Here is a 17,979-nt window from a genome sequence, read left to right as displayed (position 1 = left end):
GCGCTCCATTCTTTGCGGCTTTTCACTACTTTTCTGCTCTTTTCCGCTCCGCTATTCATCCAAACTTTATTTATTACCTAAAAAATGCCAAATTAATTAATAAAAATATTTATTCTTGAAAACAAAGAAAATACAGAATATGGGATAAAATGTAGAATTAATGCACAAAAGATGAGTTAAATGCCAAGAAAAATATATAGAAATATGCACTTTTTAGCACTCATCAGGCATGTTGTTGTGGCAGAGTGGTATGTTGGCATGCCGATTTAATATGTTGTTGTGGCAAAGCGCGTTTGGCTTGCCAGTTAGTATGGTGGCGCGACAAGGTGCGTTTGGCCTTTTATGTATGGTGGCAAGTTTGGAGCGATTTGATTGGTCAAGAAGAGGGGCCGTCCAAACACGAGCGGACACACTTCTGATGTGATTGTGGCAAGTTTAGAGCGACCTGATTGGTCGAAAAAGATTGGGCCGGCCAAGCATGGGCGTGGCTACACTTCTAGTGTAAGTGTGGCGGCTTTAGAGTGACCTGATTGGTCAATGAGAAATGGGGCCGACAAGTATGGGCCCAGCCACGACTTATGTGTGTGTGGCGAGTTTAAAGTGACCTGATTGGTCGAGGGAAATAGGGACGGTTGGGCATGGGGCGTGGCCAATGGAAAATGGCGCCGGTTCGGCCTAAGGCATGGCCACACCTCCTTGTTTTATGATTTTGGGTAGGATTTTGCACCTACTAATCCATGGAGGATTAATCACCTAGTTTTCCTAGGCTTAACTTCAACAAGAAAGGTCTAATATACCGTGCAAGGCGCAAAACCCTAACTTTTGCAAGTTAGTCAGGGAATTTGATTGAATTCTATGTGTTAACACAGAGTTCGTTTAAGTTCATTGCCAGATAGCAACATGCTTTCTGATTGAATACCTTATGCAAAGACCTTATCCTTGATATTTGGAAATTCGTGCTACTCTGCTGCGAGTGAACATAAATTGTCATGTCATATCAACATTAAGGGTTCAGCCGGGGAACATAGCATAGAAAGCATTCAAAGAAACTTATACTAAGTGAATATGGGCAAGGCGCCTAAATTTACAGAACATCTGGGATGGTTGGTACATGCGCCAGTCTGGATAAATTTCATGAAAATATATTGAACGACTCAATAAATATGCCAATAGAGAGGTTAACACTCATGGCCACGTTTCCTTACAGAGTGACGTCACATCAGATGCAAGGTTTTACGATTTTAACCCTAAGCTAAAAACCACCATCAACACCAAGTAAGCTTTAGGAGTTCACCTAGGGAACGTAGCACTAAAACATTTTGACACTCACTTTAATTAATTTGTGCCTTTTAGGTCAGATTTTGGTAAAATAACCATTTTACCCCTGGTCCAAAACTTGATGGATATGACTTTTCACTTCGAATCATAAAATGACCATTTTTCCTCTGGTATATAAAATTACTATTTTACCCCTGGTGTGAAAATCAAAATGACTGTTTTTTCCTTTGTAGAAAATCCACCATAAACATTAAGTCCCCTGCTTAGCGCGAAACAGTAATATTGTTGTGTGGTAAGCACTAGATGATGATTTTATAAATAGGAGCAAGACACGTAATTTTAACTTAGTCGTGAGACTTATACCAGAGGCCTTGTAGTTGACTTGCCTTTCCTTGATACTCTCGGTGTGGTGACAGTAGTCGTCTAAGGAGCAACGATCGGTAGAGATGGACGAGAAAAACATCGTCTGAAGAGCATGAATCAGGATAACTGTCAGGGCACAATGCGTCGGAACACTAAAGTGAGTGAGGCGATTGTGTCGTGACAATATCATGATGAGTGTTTAGGAAGTAGTGCGTCTCAACGCTAGGATGATGTGTTGAGGCACTGAAGCCTGACAACACATGTGATGAATGTTGAGGAAGTTGAACCGTCAACACTATGATGATGTATTGAGGAAATGAATCATGGAAACACAATAATGAATGTTAAAGCAGTTAAGCCGCCAACACTATGATGATGTGTGGAGTCAGTGAAGCCTGTCAACACAGGTGAGTGTTGAGGAAGTTGAGTCGTCAACACTATGATGATGTGTTGAGGCAGTGAAGCCTGACAACACAGTGATGAGTGTTGAGGAAGTTGAGCCATCAATACTAAGATTAAGGGTTCAGGCAGTCGAGTCATGAACACTATGATGAGGTGTTGAGGCAGTGAAACCTGACAACACAGGTGACTGTTGAGGAGGTACTGAGTCTCAACACTATGATGATGTGTTGAGGTAGTGAAGCCTGACAGCACAGGTGAGTGTTGAGGCAGTTGGGCCGTCAACACTATGATGATGTGTTGAGGCAGCGAAGCCTGACAACACAGTGATGAGTGTTGAGACATCAACACTATGATGATGTGTTGAGGCAGCGAAACCTGACAACACAATGTTGAATGTTAAGGAAGTTGAGCCGTCAACACTTTGATGATGTGTTGAGGCAGTGAAGCCTGACAACACAGGTGAGTTTTGAGGAGGTAGTGCATCTCCACACTAGGATGATGTGGTGAGGCAGTGAAGTATGACTACACAGATGATGAGTGTTGAGGAAGTTGAACCGTTAACACTATGATAATGTGTTGAAGCAGTGAAGCCTGTCAACACAGGTGAGTGTTGAGGCATTTGAGCCATCAACACTATGATGATGTGTTGAGGCTCTAAAGCCTGACAACACAGTGATGAGTGTTGAGGAAGTTAAGACGTCAACACTAAGTTGAAGGGTTCAGGTAGTTGAGCCGTCAACACTATGATGAAATGTTGAGGCACTGAAGCTTGACAACACATGTGAGTATTGAGGAGGTAGTGCGTCTCAACACTAGGATGATGTGTTGAGGCAATGAAGCCTGACAACATATGTGACGAGTGTTGAGGCAGTTGATCTGTGAACACTATGATAGCGTATTGAGGTAGTGAAGCCTGACAACACAGGTGAGTGTTGAGGAAGTTAAAATGTCAACACTATGATGATGTGTTAAGGCAGTGAGGCCTGACAACACAGGTGAGTGTTGAGGAGGTAGTGCGTCTCAACACTAGGATGATGTGTTGAGGCAGTGAAGTCTGACATCACAGGTGATAAGTGTTTAGGCAGTTGAGCCGTTAACACTATGATAATGTTTTGAGGCAGTGAAGCCTGTTATCACAGGTGGGTTTTGAGGCAGTTGAGCCGTCAACATTATGATGAGGTTTAAGATAAAATGCCGCTAGGATATTTAGGATCTGAGCACTGATTTACGGAACAAGTTCAAATAATTCATCCATGGAAGTTCTGTTACTTGAAACAAGTTCAATATTGCTGAGTCTAAATAATTATATATATATATATATAAAACAAATCTAAAGAATTCCGCCGCAAAATTACTGCATCTTAAAACAGGTTCAGTGTTGCTCTATACTGGTGGACATTCATCCATGAGTTTGGTTAAGTATGCAAACCGAAAAAAGATCTGTTGGTTTCATCCAAACCTATGACGGTCGGTTCAATCTACTCCGAGAAGCTGGTTTTCCATCATTAAAAATGGAGTTTGCCCATCCACCAAGTCCCACCGGACTCGCTCTAAGCCCGTTAAAGCTAGCCCAAACTACAATGAGCTCGAAACCCGCCAAATTACTATTAGTATATATTCCTAGGGGCGAGATTTTCTTTTACCCTGAATTAGTCTGTCGAATCCTAATAATCATGGAAGAAAAGAAGAAGAAACAGAAGCAAAACCATAATATGGAATTTGAGTACTGTAAAGTATGCAAACTGAATCATAATCTAGGTCCAAAACATAAGTATTTACCAAACCATATAAAATCACTCTCTTCTTTTCTTTCTCGATTTAATAACAAACTTTCCGATGTTCGTTTTTTCATCAAAAACCCTACTGTTATCCGTCTTGAACACGCTTCTCGTAATCGATTATGGTGCGTCTTTTGTGATTCCGATATTCATGAACTCGATAGCTTATTCGCTTGGTAAGAATTTCAACCTCTTAGTTTTGACCATTTTCTTAATTTTATTTGAATATCTTTAAATGTTTTGATTCATCTTTTTGTCTGTGTGTGATTTTGTAGTAGTAATGCTATTAATCATTTAGCAAGTCCGGAGCATTTGAAGAATTTGAAGGATTTCATGTGGAAGAATGGTGGAGGAATGGATCGTGTTGACTCGTTTAGGGTTTCTGAGTCTGATCTTTCTAAGGTATAATTATTACTTTGGTTATAGAATTTATTTGCATTTTGGTGTTGGGTTATCGGAGATGAAGGTGCAGAACTTACTAGTAACTGCCGTCACTGTGAGTTTACCCAATTTCAATTGATAATGAAGTGATCTGGGGTTACTTATATATTGCTTTAGGGATACTATTTTGTGACTCATAGGAATCACTTTTAGTCATCACAAGAGGGCCTCCTGCGTCAGCCAATTATTCATAGTGAACTTTTAACTCCAAACGCAAACCCTGAACCCTGGTAATTGGCAACAATATTACTTTGGTTATAGATTCTGTTTTTATTTTGGTGTTGGGTTATCTGAGATGATTGTGCAGAACTTACTAGTAATCTCCGCCACTGTGGCTGCCAATGTGAGTTTGATAATGCAGTGATCTGGGGTTATTACTTATATATAGCTTTAGGGATACTATTTTGTGACTCATATGAATAACTTTTAGTCATCACAAGAGGGCCTCCTGCGTCAGCCAATTGTTTATAGTGAACTTCAAACTCTCTTGCACTGGGGGTATCAATGTGGCATTTATTGCAAATTTTAGATTGTTCATTACGGTAGTGTGTTAGAAAGTGATTAGAGCTGTGTCATACTTCAAAGAAGTATGTCATCTGCTTGACAATTCTGTAATAAAAACACCACTTTTCTGTGAGTGTTGTCAATTAGGTAGATCTCATAAATTGCCTTTTTCTGTTTTTACTCATTGTACATCTAAACTACTAGAACTATCACATATGGATCTTTGGGGTCCTTCTCCTGTTATGTCTAATAGTGGTTATGTGTACTATGTCAATATAGTGGATGATTTCTGTAATTTCTGTTGGATTTTTCCTGTTCATGCTAAATCTGATATCAAAACAGTTATCTTCAACTTCAAAACTCAAATTGAGAATCAGTATTGTTTCAAAATCATCACTATAAGAACTTACGGTGTTGGTGAGTTTATTAATAAAGAATTGGCTGCTTTTACAGCCCACTCATGGCATCAAACATGAGTATACATGTCCATATACTTCTGAACAAAATGGTGTTGCAGAAGCTACGCATAGACACATTTTGGACATTGGCAGAACTTTCCTCATCAAAGCTGGTCTTCCTGATAATTTCTGGGTGGACTCATTTATGACTGCTAACTATACAATCAATAGGTTACCTGTCAGAAGTCTCAATTTCGTTTCACCTTTTGAAAAATTATTTAGCAAATCTCCAGATTATACTTTCCTTAGAAGCTTTGGCTGCTCTGGTACCAAGATAACAGAGTTATTCTACTCAAAGAAATGAGAATGATCTCCCAGATACAGGACAAATGACAAGGATTTTATATACACTCGAAACAGACACTCACAACCACACATAGACTGACCTACAGAACTATGTTGTCTTAGGCGCTAGGCGAGGCGTCATGGGGAACAAAAAAAACTCTACACATCTTGGCGCCTAGGACGCTTTATTGCCTAGGCGCCTAGGGCACCTTTCACAACATAGCTACAGAATACAGACAAGTGTTCATGCTGACACAGACTGACAGTTCCAGTTATAGAATAACTGTAACGGGAGTGTAAACCATTGACAAGCACCCTATACTCTTCTGGTTTCCCGTTTCTGGTAATCAGGAGGGTTGGAGATTTTAAGCACGCACAGTAATGTGAGGCTAGCATGCTCCAGCCTAGTGTTTTACCCTAGAATCATGGGAGAGAGGCTGGGGACTGCAGTGAAATCATATTATGCAGAATAATTGTATGTGATTATTCTATTTGATATCGTGCCATTATCAAGAGATTCATCTTTTGCTTATGTTTTTAAATTTCAGTGGAAAAAAATATGCCGTGTGCTGGAGAATTCAGATCCTTTAGCGAATGGAGAAGCTTGTAGGCCTTCCTTGGGACCTTCAAAAGATATCCACAATCAACTTATCTCTGACACTAAAAATAACTTAGAAATTTACTCTTTTAATTCCAGTAATTCAAATGGTTTTGTACCTTTACAAAGTTTTACGAATGAGAGGCAACAGGAGTTTCCTAGAGAAGTCCATGGAATCGCAGCTGTTGGCTCATTTCTATGTGATACTTTTTTGCCAGCTGCTGGGGGGCACAGTTATTCATATGCACATGGTATGCATGGCATGGGAGAGACTATAACGTGTCCACAAGGTTTGGATGCTATTCTAACTATGATTCGTTTTCTTGCTTTCTTAGGATAAGATCCCAAGTTTCAGAATAAAGTTTACTTCTGAGTTCTGTTTTTGAATTCTAATTCTATATAGTAGTAGCTGATATTGTTTTCGCTCTTCCGTGCGTCAGATTATGCTGATAAACAAAATGGTTTTCTTGCGAGTAGTGGCACAAGCTCAGTTGATTGCTCTCCCAGCAATAAAGCAGTAAGCTTTCCCCTGTTCATTGCGCCTTCCTTTTATAAACCGTTACTTCTATTTGTTCATATCTAGTTAAGTTATCACATGATCTGAATCCCACTATATACATGTCAAGAGATTAAACGGAGGTTGTTTAACTTTTCAATTATATATTATTAATTTATTATATAATTTATAGCTTTGCCTGGGGTGAGGTCTTTAGGTGCTTAAGTTCTAATCGATCAAGTATAATGATCATATATTTCTGCCTGGCAGACATGGAAGCTCAAGCTCCTTAATGATTGTGCGGTATAAGAGTGAAGTAATGATGTGAGACACATTCATCTGGATCTTTCTTTTAGAATGCTGCTATAATTTTCTCTATTAGTTTATTGGTGCGGCCTTTGTATGGGTCATGTTTCTGTTATTCCCTGTCGTTCATTTCCTTTGTTCTGTACTACCATATAAAATTCACTTGCTGATTTTTATCAAGCGTGTTTCTATCATCTACTATATTTAGACTTAAGTTTGCCTGAAAATTTTAATAGAAGGTAATTATTCATGCTAGGTGTATCAAGTTGGAAGACTGTGTAATGGTGGGAGCAGTAAACAGGGTATGGATTCACAAATTTTTATTCCATTTGTTTTTTCATTGTCTCTTGTAGGATTTAATGTCTCACGAACACAAGATGCGTCGTGAAATAAGGCAATTTGTGCGTAAATGTTATGCAAACTATCATTTGACACATGCAACGAAGTGTCTAGTGTTTTGTTATCTATTTTCACTTGCATTGACATGAACTTTGAACCATACTTCATATTGTGTTCCTTTGTACCATTTTCAGCATCGCAGAATTCCACTCAAAGTCTTCCATTGCTTCCTCAAGTGTCTAAAGACAATGTTCATGCGGGAGCTCCTCCACCCTGGTTTGACACAGTGGAAGAAATTCAGCTCCATCATATTACTGCAGGAGTGAGTGAGAATGGCCTTGCTCCTTCCTCGCGTAAGTCGGTGAAATCTCAGAAATTAAACCCAAAAAGGGTGGGTGCTGCTTGGGCAGAGAGGAGAAAGCTTGAGCTGGAGATGGAGAAGAGAGGAGAAATAGTCAATAACTTTGATGCTGACTGGCTTCCAAATTTTGGTAGAGTTTGGCAATCAGGAAGCCGAAATGAATCACGGAAAGAGTTTCAGATGGAGAAACAAAAATTGCCTGAGGTTGACAGCGGACCTGATGTCCCAATCGTGATACAACCTTACGTTAGCAAACGAATGGTAAATTGCGCATTTCAAACTATGTTCTGGTTTATATTATGCGTTTATGATGATTGTGGCAGTTTTCAGATGTATACAGTTTTGTTCGTCGTGTATTTTTCCTTTTCTTTTGGAGTGGTTTTCTGTTTATCTTGGTTTAAGTTCGTCTCTTTTATACGGTGGTGCTTGGTTCCGACTGTTTTTTTTCTTCTGCGTGGTTAAGAATCTCATGGTAGGTTATGTGGGAAATATATTAGCAGTAACCATCATTCTTAATAAATCAAGTTCCTGAATCGTGATTGTTATTTATGCCGTATTTGATGTTTATGATATATGAAATTCCATACTTATTTTTCATATTTTCTTTCTCGTAATGCAGCGGAAGGATATTGCAGAAGATAAAGATGCAGTTGAGACTTAATTGTCATTATGGGGTAGTTATGGCCATTCCTGGATCTTCATGCCTATAAAGATTGTGCATTTTGGGTATGTACCTTAGTCATTTTCTGGTAAAAAGTTACACGTGACAGTCTCATTTTGGGTATGTACCATATTATTTTGGCCCACAGATATCTAAATTAGTAAATTACTTTAGGGAAGAAGAATGATGGTCCTCATTAGGATATTGTGAAACCTAAAACTGTTCGGTCTCCATGTAAACAGCAAGGCCCGGAGATTCTATCTTATATAGTTGAGACTGTGATATGAAATCAATTTCATTAATCATAACCGAGTAGTTGTACATACTAATGTGTTTGGTGTGAATGGACTTTGGTTTTTGGAATGTCTATCATCATTCTTTAGTTCTTACAAATTTGTCAAAACTGTTTTCTGTTGAAATACATATTGATCCAGCCAATAAATTAAGAGAAATGCATGATGGTTCTTTGTCTTTATGATATATATCTACAAACTTGACTCTCCATTTAGAAAGTGAGGGCAGTAAACATATCATAACTCTCCTCAGGCTAACCATAAAAACTAGCTTCCTGCACTCGGTTGTATTTGCCTAAGCAGTTATTACTCTGTATTAGTTTGATTTTATCTTACATGTTTTTAATCTTAATACGTATTATGTGGTTCCAACTTGACTTATGTACAAGGATATCAAGCTTTGTATAACTGATTCATCTTATACTGTGTTTATTGTTCACTGCTGGTAGCTTGTACTGATATTGTTCAATAGATCTTTGACTCTTTAGGCTTTTGGATTTAAATACATGCACTGATAGTCTGGTACATGAATGTATAATATTTTTCATCTCTTGTATCTCACTAGCCAAGTGTATTTGTTGACATAGACCAGTTTACGTCTACCTTTGGTTGATAAAGAACTAGTAGGCAAAAGAACGATATCACATGATTCGAACTGTCGCATTAGAACAAAAACTAGTAGAAGTTGAACTCTCCAAAATCCTAAAATGCCAAAGTTTCCCTTTGGAAGAAATCAAGTTTTCATGACAAAGAAACTCCCAAGAAAACCATTTCTCAACTGTTCTATCGACATCATGAACCAAGACATCTGTATTGTTCCCAAACCTAGCAATCATACTGGTGGTATAGATTGCAGCCATCCTCCCAGGTGCCTCTGGTTTATCACCGCTTGGTCCATCAACCACCACTACGTCCCATTTGAGTTCGTATATCTCCTTTGGTAGCTGTGTCAGTGCTAGTCGGCATTTTGATGATTGAAGTGGCTGTGCTTCAGGTGCACAATCAGGGTGCGTCCTTGCATGTCGGAGCAGGTTGTATGCCTCTTTGGCGGCTGCCTGATGTTCAATTTTGTACATCTGCATGCCTTCTTTTGTTCTACGGATTGCTAGCAGCTTTTCAGGGTCATCTTCAAGGAAGATAGTGGTGCCTCCACTGTTCAGCGATGAGAGTTGAAGGGTTTGAGGTCTTATACCGAATATGAGGAGGTTGCAGGGGACTCTTTGCGAGATGATATTTGTGAGGAGTTGGAATTCCTTTACAGTGAGATCTGCATCTAAACTGGAAGGCGAATATGTTCTGTGTGTGTTTGATGCATGAAATCGGGTGTTTTTCTCTAGCGGAGACTGAGATAAAGTAGGAGGTTGACTGGTTCCTGTGGTTGTGATTCTGAGGAGTCTTAGAAGTGAGATGGTTGATAGGATGAAGAAGAGGATAATGAGGAGTTTCTTTGTGGTAATTTTCATTCTCTTCTTTCCTCTCCCGCTTTCTTTTTCATTCTTGCTGTCTTTATGGTTTTGGTTGCGATCTTTGTGATAACTGTCTGGAATCTCAAGCAATACTTGTGATTCTGATGAGTCTTGAGGAAGGGAATGGGTTGGAGAAGATATAAGAGGATGATCCAGAGTTGCTTTTGAGGACATTCTCTTTATTTATTTTTATTTTGTACCACCACTATCACTGATTCACTACCACAGAGTTGGGGTATTCTCATCATTGTAAAATTGTTTTATGATAGTTTTTTGGTTGAGTAGAATTGAAGGAAACCTATTGCTTTTGTTTCAAGTATGTCATTATTGTTGAGTTGTACTATAGAATCATACATGTTAGTTGTAGGATCACTTTTAGGTTGTTGGCTTAGTTTTTTCGCAGTTCCAATGAGAGCTAGACTTCCCTTTACAGAAAGTGCAGTAACTTTTTTTTCTCTTCATTTGGTGACAGAGTACGAATGTCAAATAGTGATGCAGTTGGAGAGCCACCACGATCTCACGGTGTCCGTTAGTACTGTGTATTTCCTCTTCACTGTTTTCTTGTTTTTCATTCTTTTCACTTAGTCAACCTCAGAACCTGAACTTTGCTTTATCCCTAACTTTTCTGAACCATTAACTGTTCTGTGACATACTAGTGTTCAGATGTGGTAGTTGCATCATATAGACGCCATCTATTTCGTGAAATTGTGAAAAAATTTAGGGTAATCAATAGCAGAGGAGAGGTCGTCTGACTCGTCTTTAAACATCTCTATCATTCTTAACATCTTGAAATATGATTTATGCTGACCTTATCACAAAAAGGTAGTGGTAGTGACATATCAACGTTTATGATGGAAGTAAGTTTATAGAAGAAGAATGAAAACGAAAGATGATGGATTAGTTGAGACTTGAGACATTACACTTATCTAACCATAGAAACCTTGACTCACCAAGGTGCAGTTTCGTCATCGTACTTCAGCCTTGCCATTACTTTACCAGACATAAGGGACCCAATTCCTCTTTTAACCTTCTAACTACTCCACAATGCCACTGTTTACTTATAATTTGATTTGATCAGTAACTCGATTTTTTATGCTGTGATCCCTGCTTCACTTTATAAAACAGACACATTAGATACATTACACCTACTGCTTTGCTGTTTAAGTTTTTGGCTTTGATGTAGAGTAATTACAGTCTCATTTTTTCCACTGAAAGAAAAGTCGGATTTTATGCTTTTCATCTTGAGTTACAGTCTTATTTTTCTACTAAAAGAAAACTCGGATACACAGAATTGTTGAAAGAAATGGGGTATTTCCCCAAGTCAATGAACCAATAAAAATCATCAGACAATGACCGCTTGATTGGAAAATAACTCCAAATTATCTCTTTTTGTATGTACGTCATTCTGTGTATAAAAAATCCGTCGAGTTGGTAATCAGCATATTCGGAGCCTATTCCATGTATCTCTATGAATTGTTTGACTCCATTATTTTCTTTTGCGATTTGTTTATAAAGTTTTGCGTCAAGTATTCTAACGTTGTCGCTGGCATAAGTATTTCCTGTGGGTACTTGTCTATTTTGCAACACGGTTTATGGGAATCCTGATTAGAGGCATATTTTGGTGTTGGTTGGCTCCTTCATAGTAGCTTCATCTTTCTCTTTCTCTGTAATTGTAAATAATGACTAATTAAACCTACTAAATTATCTCTTTTACAATCACAGACAGACATTGGTTATATCGGACAAACAAATTAACTAGTCTTGTTTCTTATGTTGGAAAGATTGAAATGAATAGATTAATTGAAGAAAGAAAATAGAGGGTAGAGTAAAGGCAACACCAAACAGCTTGATATTTCTAACATGATAGAGATTTCTATCCTTCTCTAATCCCAACAGCTTGTTTCCGTGTTTTCTTTTATTTATTTTTATATGATCTGCTGGATTTTTAACGGTGGCTAATTCGAATTATTGCGTGTTAAGTCTTAATATATTCACTGCTCTATTATAATGGTATTTACTTGCTTTTCAACCATTTTACGTAGGAATGGTTTTTATGATGCTACTAGATCAAAAATACTCGGAACAGTACGCTAGTAAATTTTTCTCCACATATGATCGTGTTTTGTCTCGCTGATCACAGACGTGGCCATACTGTTGTTTGTTTCCTTGTCATTTGGAAGTTACAAATTGTGATTAATGCTTTAATCAGCAGTTGGTGCAAGATTAGTCCTTTTCAGCCTCAAAAGATGCTTTTCCTTTCCCACCGCTTTTCGTTTGTTTGTTTTCTTTGTGACGTCTCCAAAATGGTGCCACAATCCAATTCAAAATTTTAAATTATCAACCTTGAGAGCATCTTCAATTTTTAAAACCATCATTTTCTCAATTAGTAGTATTCTCACTAAAGTGGACATAGAGAGCTCTAAGGCCAGGCCAAGTCAATGGTTAAAACCGAGGCGTTTAAACTAAAATCATCACGGTAACATCTGGAAATGCCTTCTAGTCGTTGAACATGGTGACTTGGTCTCATGACAGTCTAGAGTCATGAGTTAACCCAGCTCATATCTGTAAGGACCTAAACAATTCTCAACTTTAGGCAGGTAATACATCTAAAAATAGTGTCTAAAATCCACCAATTTTTCTGTTTCACAACTTTTCCAGTGAGCGATTTGTTGGCAAATTCAAATGTTTGAATTCATCAAACTGGGACTAAACTAACTTCTTGGAAATTCTAGGTTTGCATGACCCGTACTCGATCAAACCAAGTCAGTTGGACTTGGATTCGATTTGACTCGAACAAAGTTCAAGTTTTTGTTCTTTCCAAGAGGAATGTTGTCGACCGGGGTACATTTTGATTTCATTCCTGCTTTCGGTATCTTTAGATAAAGGGAACAAAAAAAAAACAATATACTGTATGTATATTTTGCTGAATATTGGTGCTGTCATTGTCAAAGTTCAGTCATCGTTTTAAATTTCCTTTAAATCACTTCTAATTCTCAAGTAGTTCAGCCACTACAAAAACAACAACCTTCTCCTCTATTTTTTCCACACCCGCAAAGCTAATCCGTCTCTTTTGCAACCTCATTTTTGCTAGCAGCTTCACTGACACCCAACCGCGCGTTCGAATGATGGGGAGAAACGTCGAAGACCAGATTATTTTGCATCCCGGATCCAAGGTATATATGCATATTTATGTTTGCGAAGTATAAGAAAAGTTGGATACTTTTTTTTTAGTATTCTGATAGTTTTAAAACTTCTGACATTGAAATTGTCAAATAGGCTCCTATGGGAATTGCACTGGAAGAATCATTATTTGCGTCAATACCCCGGTCGCCAATCCAAAACGGAAGGCCTAATAGCATGGTTGTCAAGGTAAGAAGTAATGGATACATATATAAGTTTGTCATTTAAGTCGTTGGTTAAGTTTTGTAATTTGGAATTTGATTGTTGAACAGAAAGCGCATGAACTGATCCCAGCTCACTTAGTAGCAGAAGCAATATCACAACTTCATGGTGAAGATCTCATAAGATGGTCAGGTCCAATCACACCCAACGAAATGCTATACGTGAAACAATACGTCTTCACGAAATATCCTCAGTACTACAACGGGCTAGTCGAAGAAGGAGATAATAATAATGATAATACTGATTTGAGCAGTATTGTTAGCGAAAAGTCGCCTCGCGGCCTTAGAGATTCTTCTCCTAGTTTCGGAAGCAATCTCCCTGACCTCGAGAAGATCGAATTAGCGCCTTCAAGATTGCTCGAAATGCTCACAACGAAATCTTCCTTCCCCGGCACGTTCATTTCGGTACCTGAAATTCAAGCACGGAACAAGGTTTTAAAACACTGTGGATTAACTGAGGATGAATATCTTGTTCTCTTCATTCCAAGTTACAAGGAGGCTATGATGTTAGTGGGAGAAGCTTATCCTTTTTTTAGAGGGAACATTTACATGACGACAATCGGCGAAGATATCGATTGCATAAAAGCATTTGCCGGTTATAAGGAATCAAAAGTGATTTCAGCTCCAGAGAGTTGGATGGATTTGAGAGTTAAAGGTTCACAACTTAGTCAGTATTTCAGGAAAAAATGTAAATATACACCAAAGGGACTATTTTCTTATCCGGCCAAAGTTAATGGAACCACTTATTCGCTGCATTGGGTGTCCGAGGCTCATCGGAATTCATGGCATGTGCTCCTTGATGCAACGGGGCTGGTCGTGGGCGAGGACCGTCTGAATCTTGCGTTGCACCGTCCGGATTTCGTGCTGTGTACATTAGATAATACTCATGCTCAACCTTCCAAGGTTACATGCTTGTTAGTGAGGAGGAAATCTTTTGATGCCACAATTTCAAGTCAGATTTGTGAGTGAATAAATTTGGATCATGAGTCAGTTTGTATAAAATTTTACAATATATATTAAGTTTTACTTTGAATTTTATTTGTTCGCATATACAATCTACTTCTCTAAAAGCAGACGTCAGAAATAAAAGTTAGAAACAAAGCTATTTTATTTCACAAAAGACTGACTTTTATTTCTAGAAATTATTCTAAAAGATCATTACCGAACTGATTTCTGACTTTTCGAATTCCAGAAATCAAAAAAACAACTTTTAAACGTACATCCAAACACCCTATAAATCTAGTGACCTGAACTCTGCCCCAAGACCCAGAAATTACCAACAATTAGTTGTTTTATTTTAATTCCGACTTGCTTATTCTTTTACACCCTTCAGTTCAAACTATAAATAAGCAGAGGAAACACATGAAATTAAAAATAGAATAATTTGAGATATGTCATTAAGATCTTCTACTTTGTATACTTAATGTAAACATCTGCAGAGGCCCGAACATCACCCTTGGCCAACGTATTGATTTGGGTAGCAAGCAAGCACTGAAAACGAGTAGCCAATAATCTGTGGAAGAAACCGACACACTTGCAGTCACTGCTACACTTCTTCATACACTCGTCGACCCTCAGTGATCCTTCTCCGTCAGAATCATCAAGTAGCCGATAATCTGCTACATATGGGACTTCGTAATATCCCACATTGGCCGCACTAGCATTGCAAGAAGGTATGCTTGGCAGTTTGCAATTCTTGTCCCAACCCAGTTGTCCTTTCGGTGTCGGGCAAGCAACACACTGGCCATCTTCGCAGAGACCGAATGACCCACATTTTGAAGGTAGGATACATTCATTATCGCGTCCCTCTCCAGAAAAGGTGGCATAAGTTTTCTCCCATGCCTTATATCCATTAGATGGTAATTCAAAGTAAGTGTAGATAAATAGATTACCATTTGAACCTATCCGAAGCATAGACAAGGTACTGTTGTATTTCGGACTCGCCAATGGATAGAAAGAATTAGAACTAACAACAATGCTTAGTTGGATATAGAATCCTCCGGGTCCGGGTCCGTAGAAGTGCTTGGAAGTGTCGAAGGTAATATTACTCCCTAACACAGACATTTGTGTTATGTTATAAATGTTGGTAGGTTTCGATGATTTCGGTTCCGGAGCGATGAACAAACTAAGTTTTGCATCCTGCAGAACCAAACTGTACCTCCCGTTTACTATCTTGTTAGTAGTGGAACTTCCAGGACCAAGACCTTGTCCTACCAAGAGAGTATTAGTAGGATAATGAAAACTCTGCCAGACAAATCCGCCATTTCTATCAAGAAGCACCAAGTTGCCATTCGGGAGCAGTCTAATATCAACAACACCTTTGTTGCTCGTCCTAGTTTGCCAACCGATTCGACCATTTCCATCGATTAACGCCAGATTCCCGCTGCGACTGAAAATAAGTTTAGCTTTATTGCCAACGGGACGATTAAGGTTAGCTGCCCAAACCCAACGCGTAATCCCGTCAGGGTGAGCATGACCCATACCTATAGCAAGTATGTAGGAGTTAGTAACAGGTACGGATTCGTCGACACCAGTACTCTCAGGGTTGGCTTCATAAAAACAAAGAGAAAATGGATAGCTTTGGATTGGTAAATCACGGAAACTCACACGGTATTCAGTTTCAGAACCTGGACGGAACGAATTGGGTTGCAAGTCGTAACTGAATCTTTTTGATGCTGGAACATCTGCACTTACTTCTGCAACTAGTGAAGAACAACAAACAATCAGGAAGACAGTAAGAGATTGAAAAAATGAAGAAGAATAAGATTTGATCATCTTTAGAGAAACTGGATGGATCTATCTATATTGCAACGGGATATGTGGTCTTATTTATAAACCGGAAACTGAATAAATTAAACCCCTCACTTGGCTATTTTTAATCTGACACTTGCATGGAAGGAAGGCAAATTCACGTTACTATCTAGTCTTGATATTATGCTTCGTCAGAAATTCCACTTCGTCGGTAAGGTGAAAAACGTAATCTTGTGTGAATCTAACTAAGCAATCAGTGAGGAAATGAACATGCATCCCCACTTACAGTGGATCTTGCTAATAAAACTGATTAAAGAACGAACACTGTTCTTCTAATTTGCTTACGCTTGTGTATATTATGAACACGCCAAGACGCCTAGTTATTAAATAGACCAAAATATTGGAGAGGAAATCCAGAGATTTGCAGATATTGGTTCTTAAAGTCAACCATTGATGTTTTCAGTATTTTTGGATGATGAAAGATGTGTGCGGAACAGAGACGCAGATTTCTTAGAGGCATTGCTATGCAACACATGTTCGGAGTCTTCGGACTTCGGAGACCCTGAATGTTTTCTATTGGCATCTGGACCCATCATGTATTACAGATGCCTACCCCCACCCATGATAATGGTGTGCAGGCTCTTCTGAAATGCGATTACCAGACTAACTTTCATAGGTTGTTTGAATAGCTTTCAAGAAATAACTTTTTTTGCATTTTTAAGTCAAAAGGAAAAATGAATGTTTGGGAACTGGGATTAGTACCGATTTTTAGAAGTAAAGAAGTTAGGGTAATTCCTATGATAATGTACACAACCAAATTTTTGTTGAGCTAGCTGGATGGTCAAACGTAGTTTTGGACTATGGAAAAGAAGTGGGCGGTTGACCGTTAAGTGCCAGGACGAAGTGTTGCCGTTGGCGTTTGAAGGACACACGCTGGCGTGCGCAGGAGAACCGCTGGCGTTTGAATCAAGACCGCCAACAGTTATTTTTAAACGGTTACCGGAACGGCTAGTTTCTACCTCCATAAATACAACTCGAGTTTGATCTCACAAAATTCACAACAATCTTTCATCCAATCAATCTTTTCTTAATTTCAGATGCTTTCGATTTTCAACCATGAATCCTGATTTTGGTTCTTCCGAGGATGATATGGAGATGGACGAAATGTTGTATGAAGAAGAGGAAGAAATGTGTTTGGAGTTTTTTTGCGTCAAATGGATGAAGATGCAATTGAAGATGGAAGAAGGAGAAATTTTATGTTGCAATTACAAACCGGGATCATACCAAAGCCTTTAGAGCCATATGAAGTTACGACAAGAAGATGGACATGGCGAAATCGACATTTTTACCACGAAAAGATAATGATTGTGTCTATTTCGATGAGGATTTTTAGCGACGATTCCGCATGACCCGCAGCTTGACGTAAAGGATAATTGCCGAGCTTTGTCAGTACGACCTTTATTTGATTATTTGTATGATGCACGACATGTACGAGGCTTTAGTCCCGAACAAAAGGTCAACGCGGCCCTTCGTATACTATGTTACGGGGTACCATTCCATGGATGATTACATACGTATTGGGAAAATAACCGCCTTTAGGTATCTCAATTATTTTATTTTTCGAAACAATAGTCGAGCATTTTGGTCCAACCTTTTTAAGAAAGCCTACTCAGGAATATGTTCAAAGAATAACTTCAGAAAACACCATGAGGGGTTTCCAGGAATGCTAGGTAGTCTTGACTGCATGCACTGGACGTGGCATGCGTGTCCGGTTGAATGGGCAGGTCAATATAAGGGT

The 17,979-nt window shown here is 38.7% G+C and overlaps 4 protein-coding genes across 6 annotated transcripts; 2 read left to right on the top strand and 2 right to left on the bottom strand.

The window, feature by feature from the left end:
- The first annotated feature begins 3,702 nt into the window (after positions 1-3,702).
- Positions 3,703-9,696, top strand: LOC113281069 (TITAN-like protein). 3 transcript variants are annotated; one of them, XR_003325894.1, is made up of 8 exons: positions 3,703-3,997; positions 4,097-4,223; positions 6,058-6,397; positions 6,548-6,624; positions 7,166-7,211; positions 7,443-7,870; positions 8,229-8,335; positions 9,558-9,696. XR_003325894.1 is itself a non-coding variant. In XM_026529715.1 (7 exons), exons 1-7 carry the CDS (start codon positions 3,717-3,719, stop codon positions 8,268-8,270), a joined length of 1,338 nt encoding a protein of 445 aa, XP_026385500.1. In that variant the 5' UTR covers positions 3,703-3,716; the 3' UTR covers positions 8,271-8,572. The 3 variants fall into 3 exon arrangements, 2 of the variants coding, with proteins under 2 accessions (XP_026385500.1, XP_026385499.1); XM_026529715.1 differs by lacking the exon at positions 9,558-9,696 and having other exon boundaries at positions 4,100-4,223; positions 8,229-8,572; XM_026529714.1 differs by lacking the exon at positions 9,558-9,696 and having other exon boundaries at positions 8,229-8,572.
- LOC113281070 (glucuronoxylan 4-O-methyltransferase 1-like) lies at positions 9,014-10,280 on the bottom strand. Its single transcript, XM_026529716.1, has one exon. The coding sequence runs from the start codon at positions 10,201-10,203 to the stop codon at positions 9,205-9,207; it is 999 nt and encodes a 332-aa protein (XP_026385501.1). The 5' UTR covers positions 10,204-10,280; the 3' UTR covers positions 9,014-9,204.
- A 2,767-nt stretch (positions 10,281-13,047) lies between these two features.
- On the top strand, positions 13,048-14,468 carry LOC113277293. Its single transcript, XM_026526421.1, has 3 exons — positions 13,048-13,202; positions 13,306-13,398; positions 13,482-14,468. Exons 1-3 carry the CDS (start codon positions 13,152-13,154, stop codon positions 14,397-14,399), a joined length of 1,062 nt encoding a protein of 353 aa, XP_026382206.1. The 5' UTR covers positions 13,048-13,151; the 3' UTR covers positions 14,400-14,468.
- Positions 14,469-14,837: 369 nt separating this feature from the next.
- On the bottom strand, positions 14,838-16,205 carry LOC113278802 (epidermis-specific secreted glycoprotein EP1-like). Its single transcript, XM_026527547.1, has one exon. It carries the CDS (start codon positions 16,203-16,205, stop codon positions 14,838-14,840), a length of 1,368 nt encoding a protein of 455 aa, XP_026383332.1.
- Positions 16,206-17,979: the final 1,774 nt, after the last annotated feature.

Source organism: Papaver somniferum, chromosome 5 (genome assembly GCF_003573695.1).
Source record: "Papaver somniferum cultivar HN1 chromosome 5, ASM357369v1, whole genome shotgun sequence".
Classification (NCBI taxonomy): domain Eukaryota; kingdom Viridiplantae; phylum Streptophyta; class Magnoliopsida; order Ranunculales; family Papaveraceae; genus Papaver; species Papaver somniferum.
Note: the sequence above shows the minus strand (reverse complement) of the source record. Positions and strands in the feature narration are given on the sequence as shown.

Coding starts and splice junctions, on each gene's coding strand:
- LOC113281069 (XM_026529714.1), top strand. CDS start 3,717: ATGGAAGAAAAGAAGAAGAAACAGAAGCAAAACCATAATATGGAATTT. Junction 3,998..4,096: donor CTCGATAGCTTATTCGCTTG/GTAAGAATTTCA, acceptor GTGATTTTGTAG/TAGTAATGCTATTAATCATT. Junction 4,224..6,057: donor CTGAGTCTGATCTTTCTAAG/GTATAATTATTA, acceptor TTTAAATTTCAG/TGGAAAAAAATATGCCGTGT.
- LOC113281070 (XM_026529716.1), bottom strand. CDS start 10,203: ATGTCCTCAAAAGCAACTCTGGATCATCCTCTTATATCTTCTCCAACC.
- LOC113277293 (XM_026526421.1), top strand. CDS start 13,152: ATGATGGGGAGAAACGTCGAAGACCAGATTATTTTGCATCCCGGATCC. Junction 13,203..13,305: donor TTTTGCATCCCGGATCCAAG/GTATATATGCAT, acceptor ATTGTCAAATAG/GCTCCTATGGGAATTGCACT. Junction 13,399..13,481: donor CTAATAGCATGGTTGTCAAG/GTAAGAAGTAAT, acceptor ATTGTTGAACAG/AAAGCGCATGAACTGATCCC.
- LOC113278802 (XM_026527547.1), bottom strand. CDS start 16,205: ATGATCAAATCTTATTCTTCTTCATTTTTTCAATCTCTTACTGTCTTC.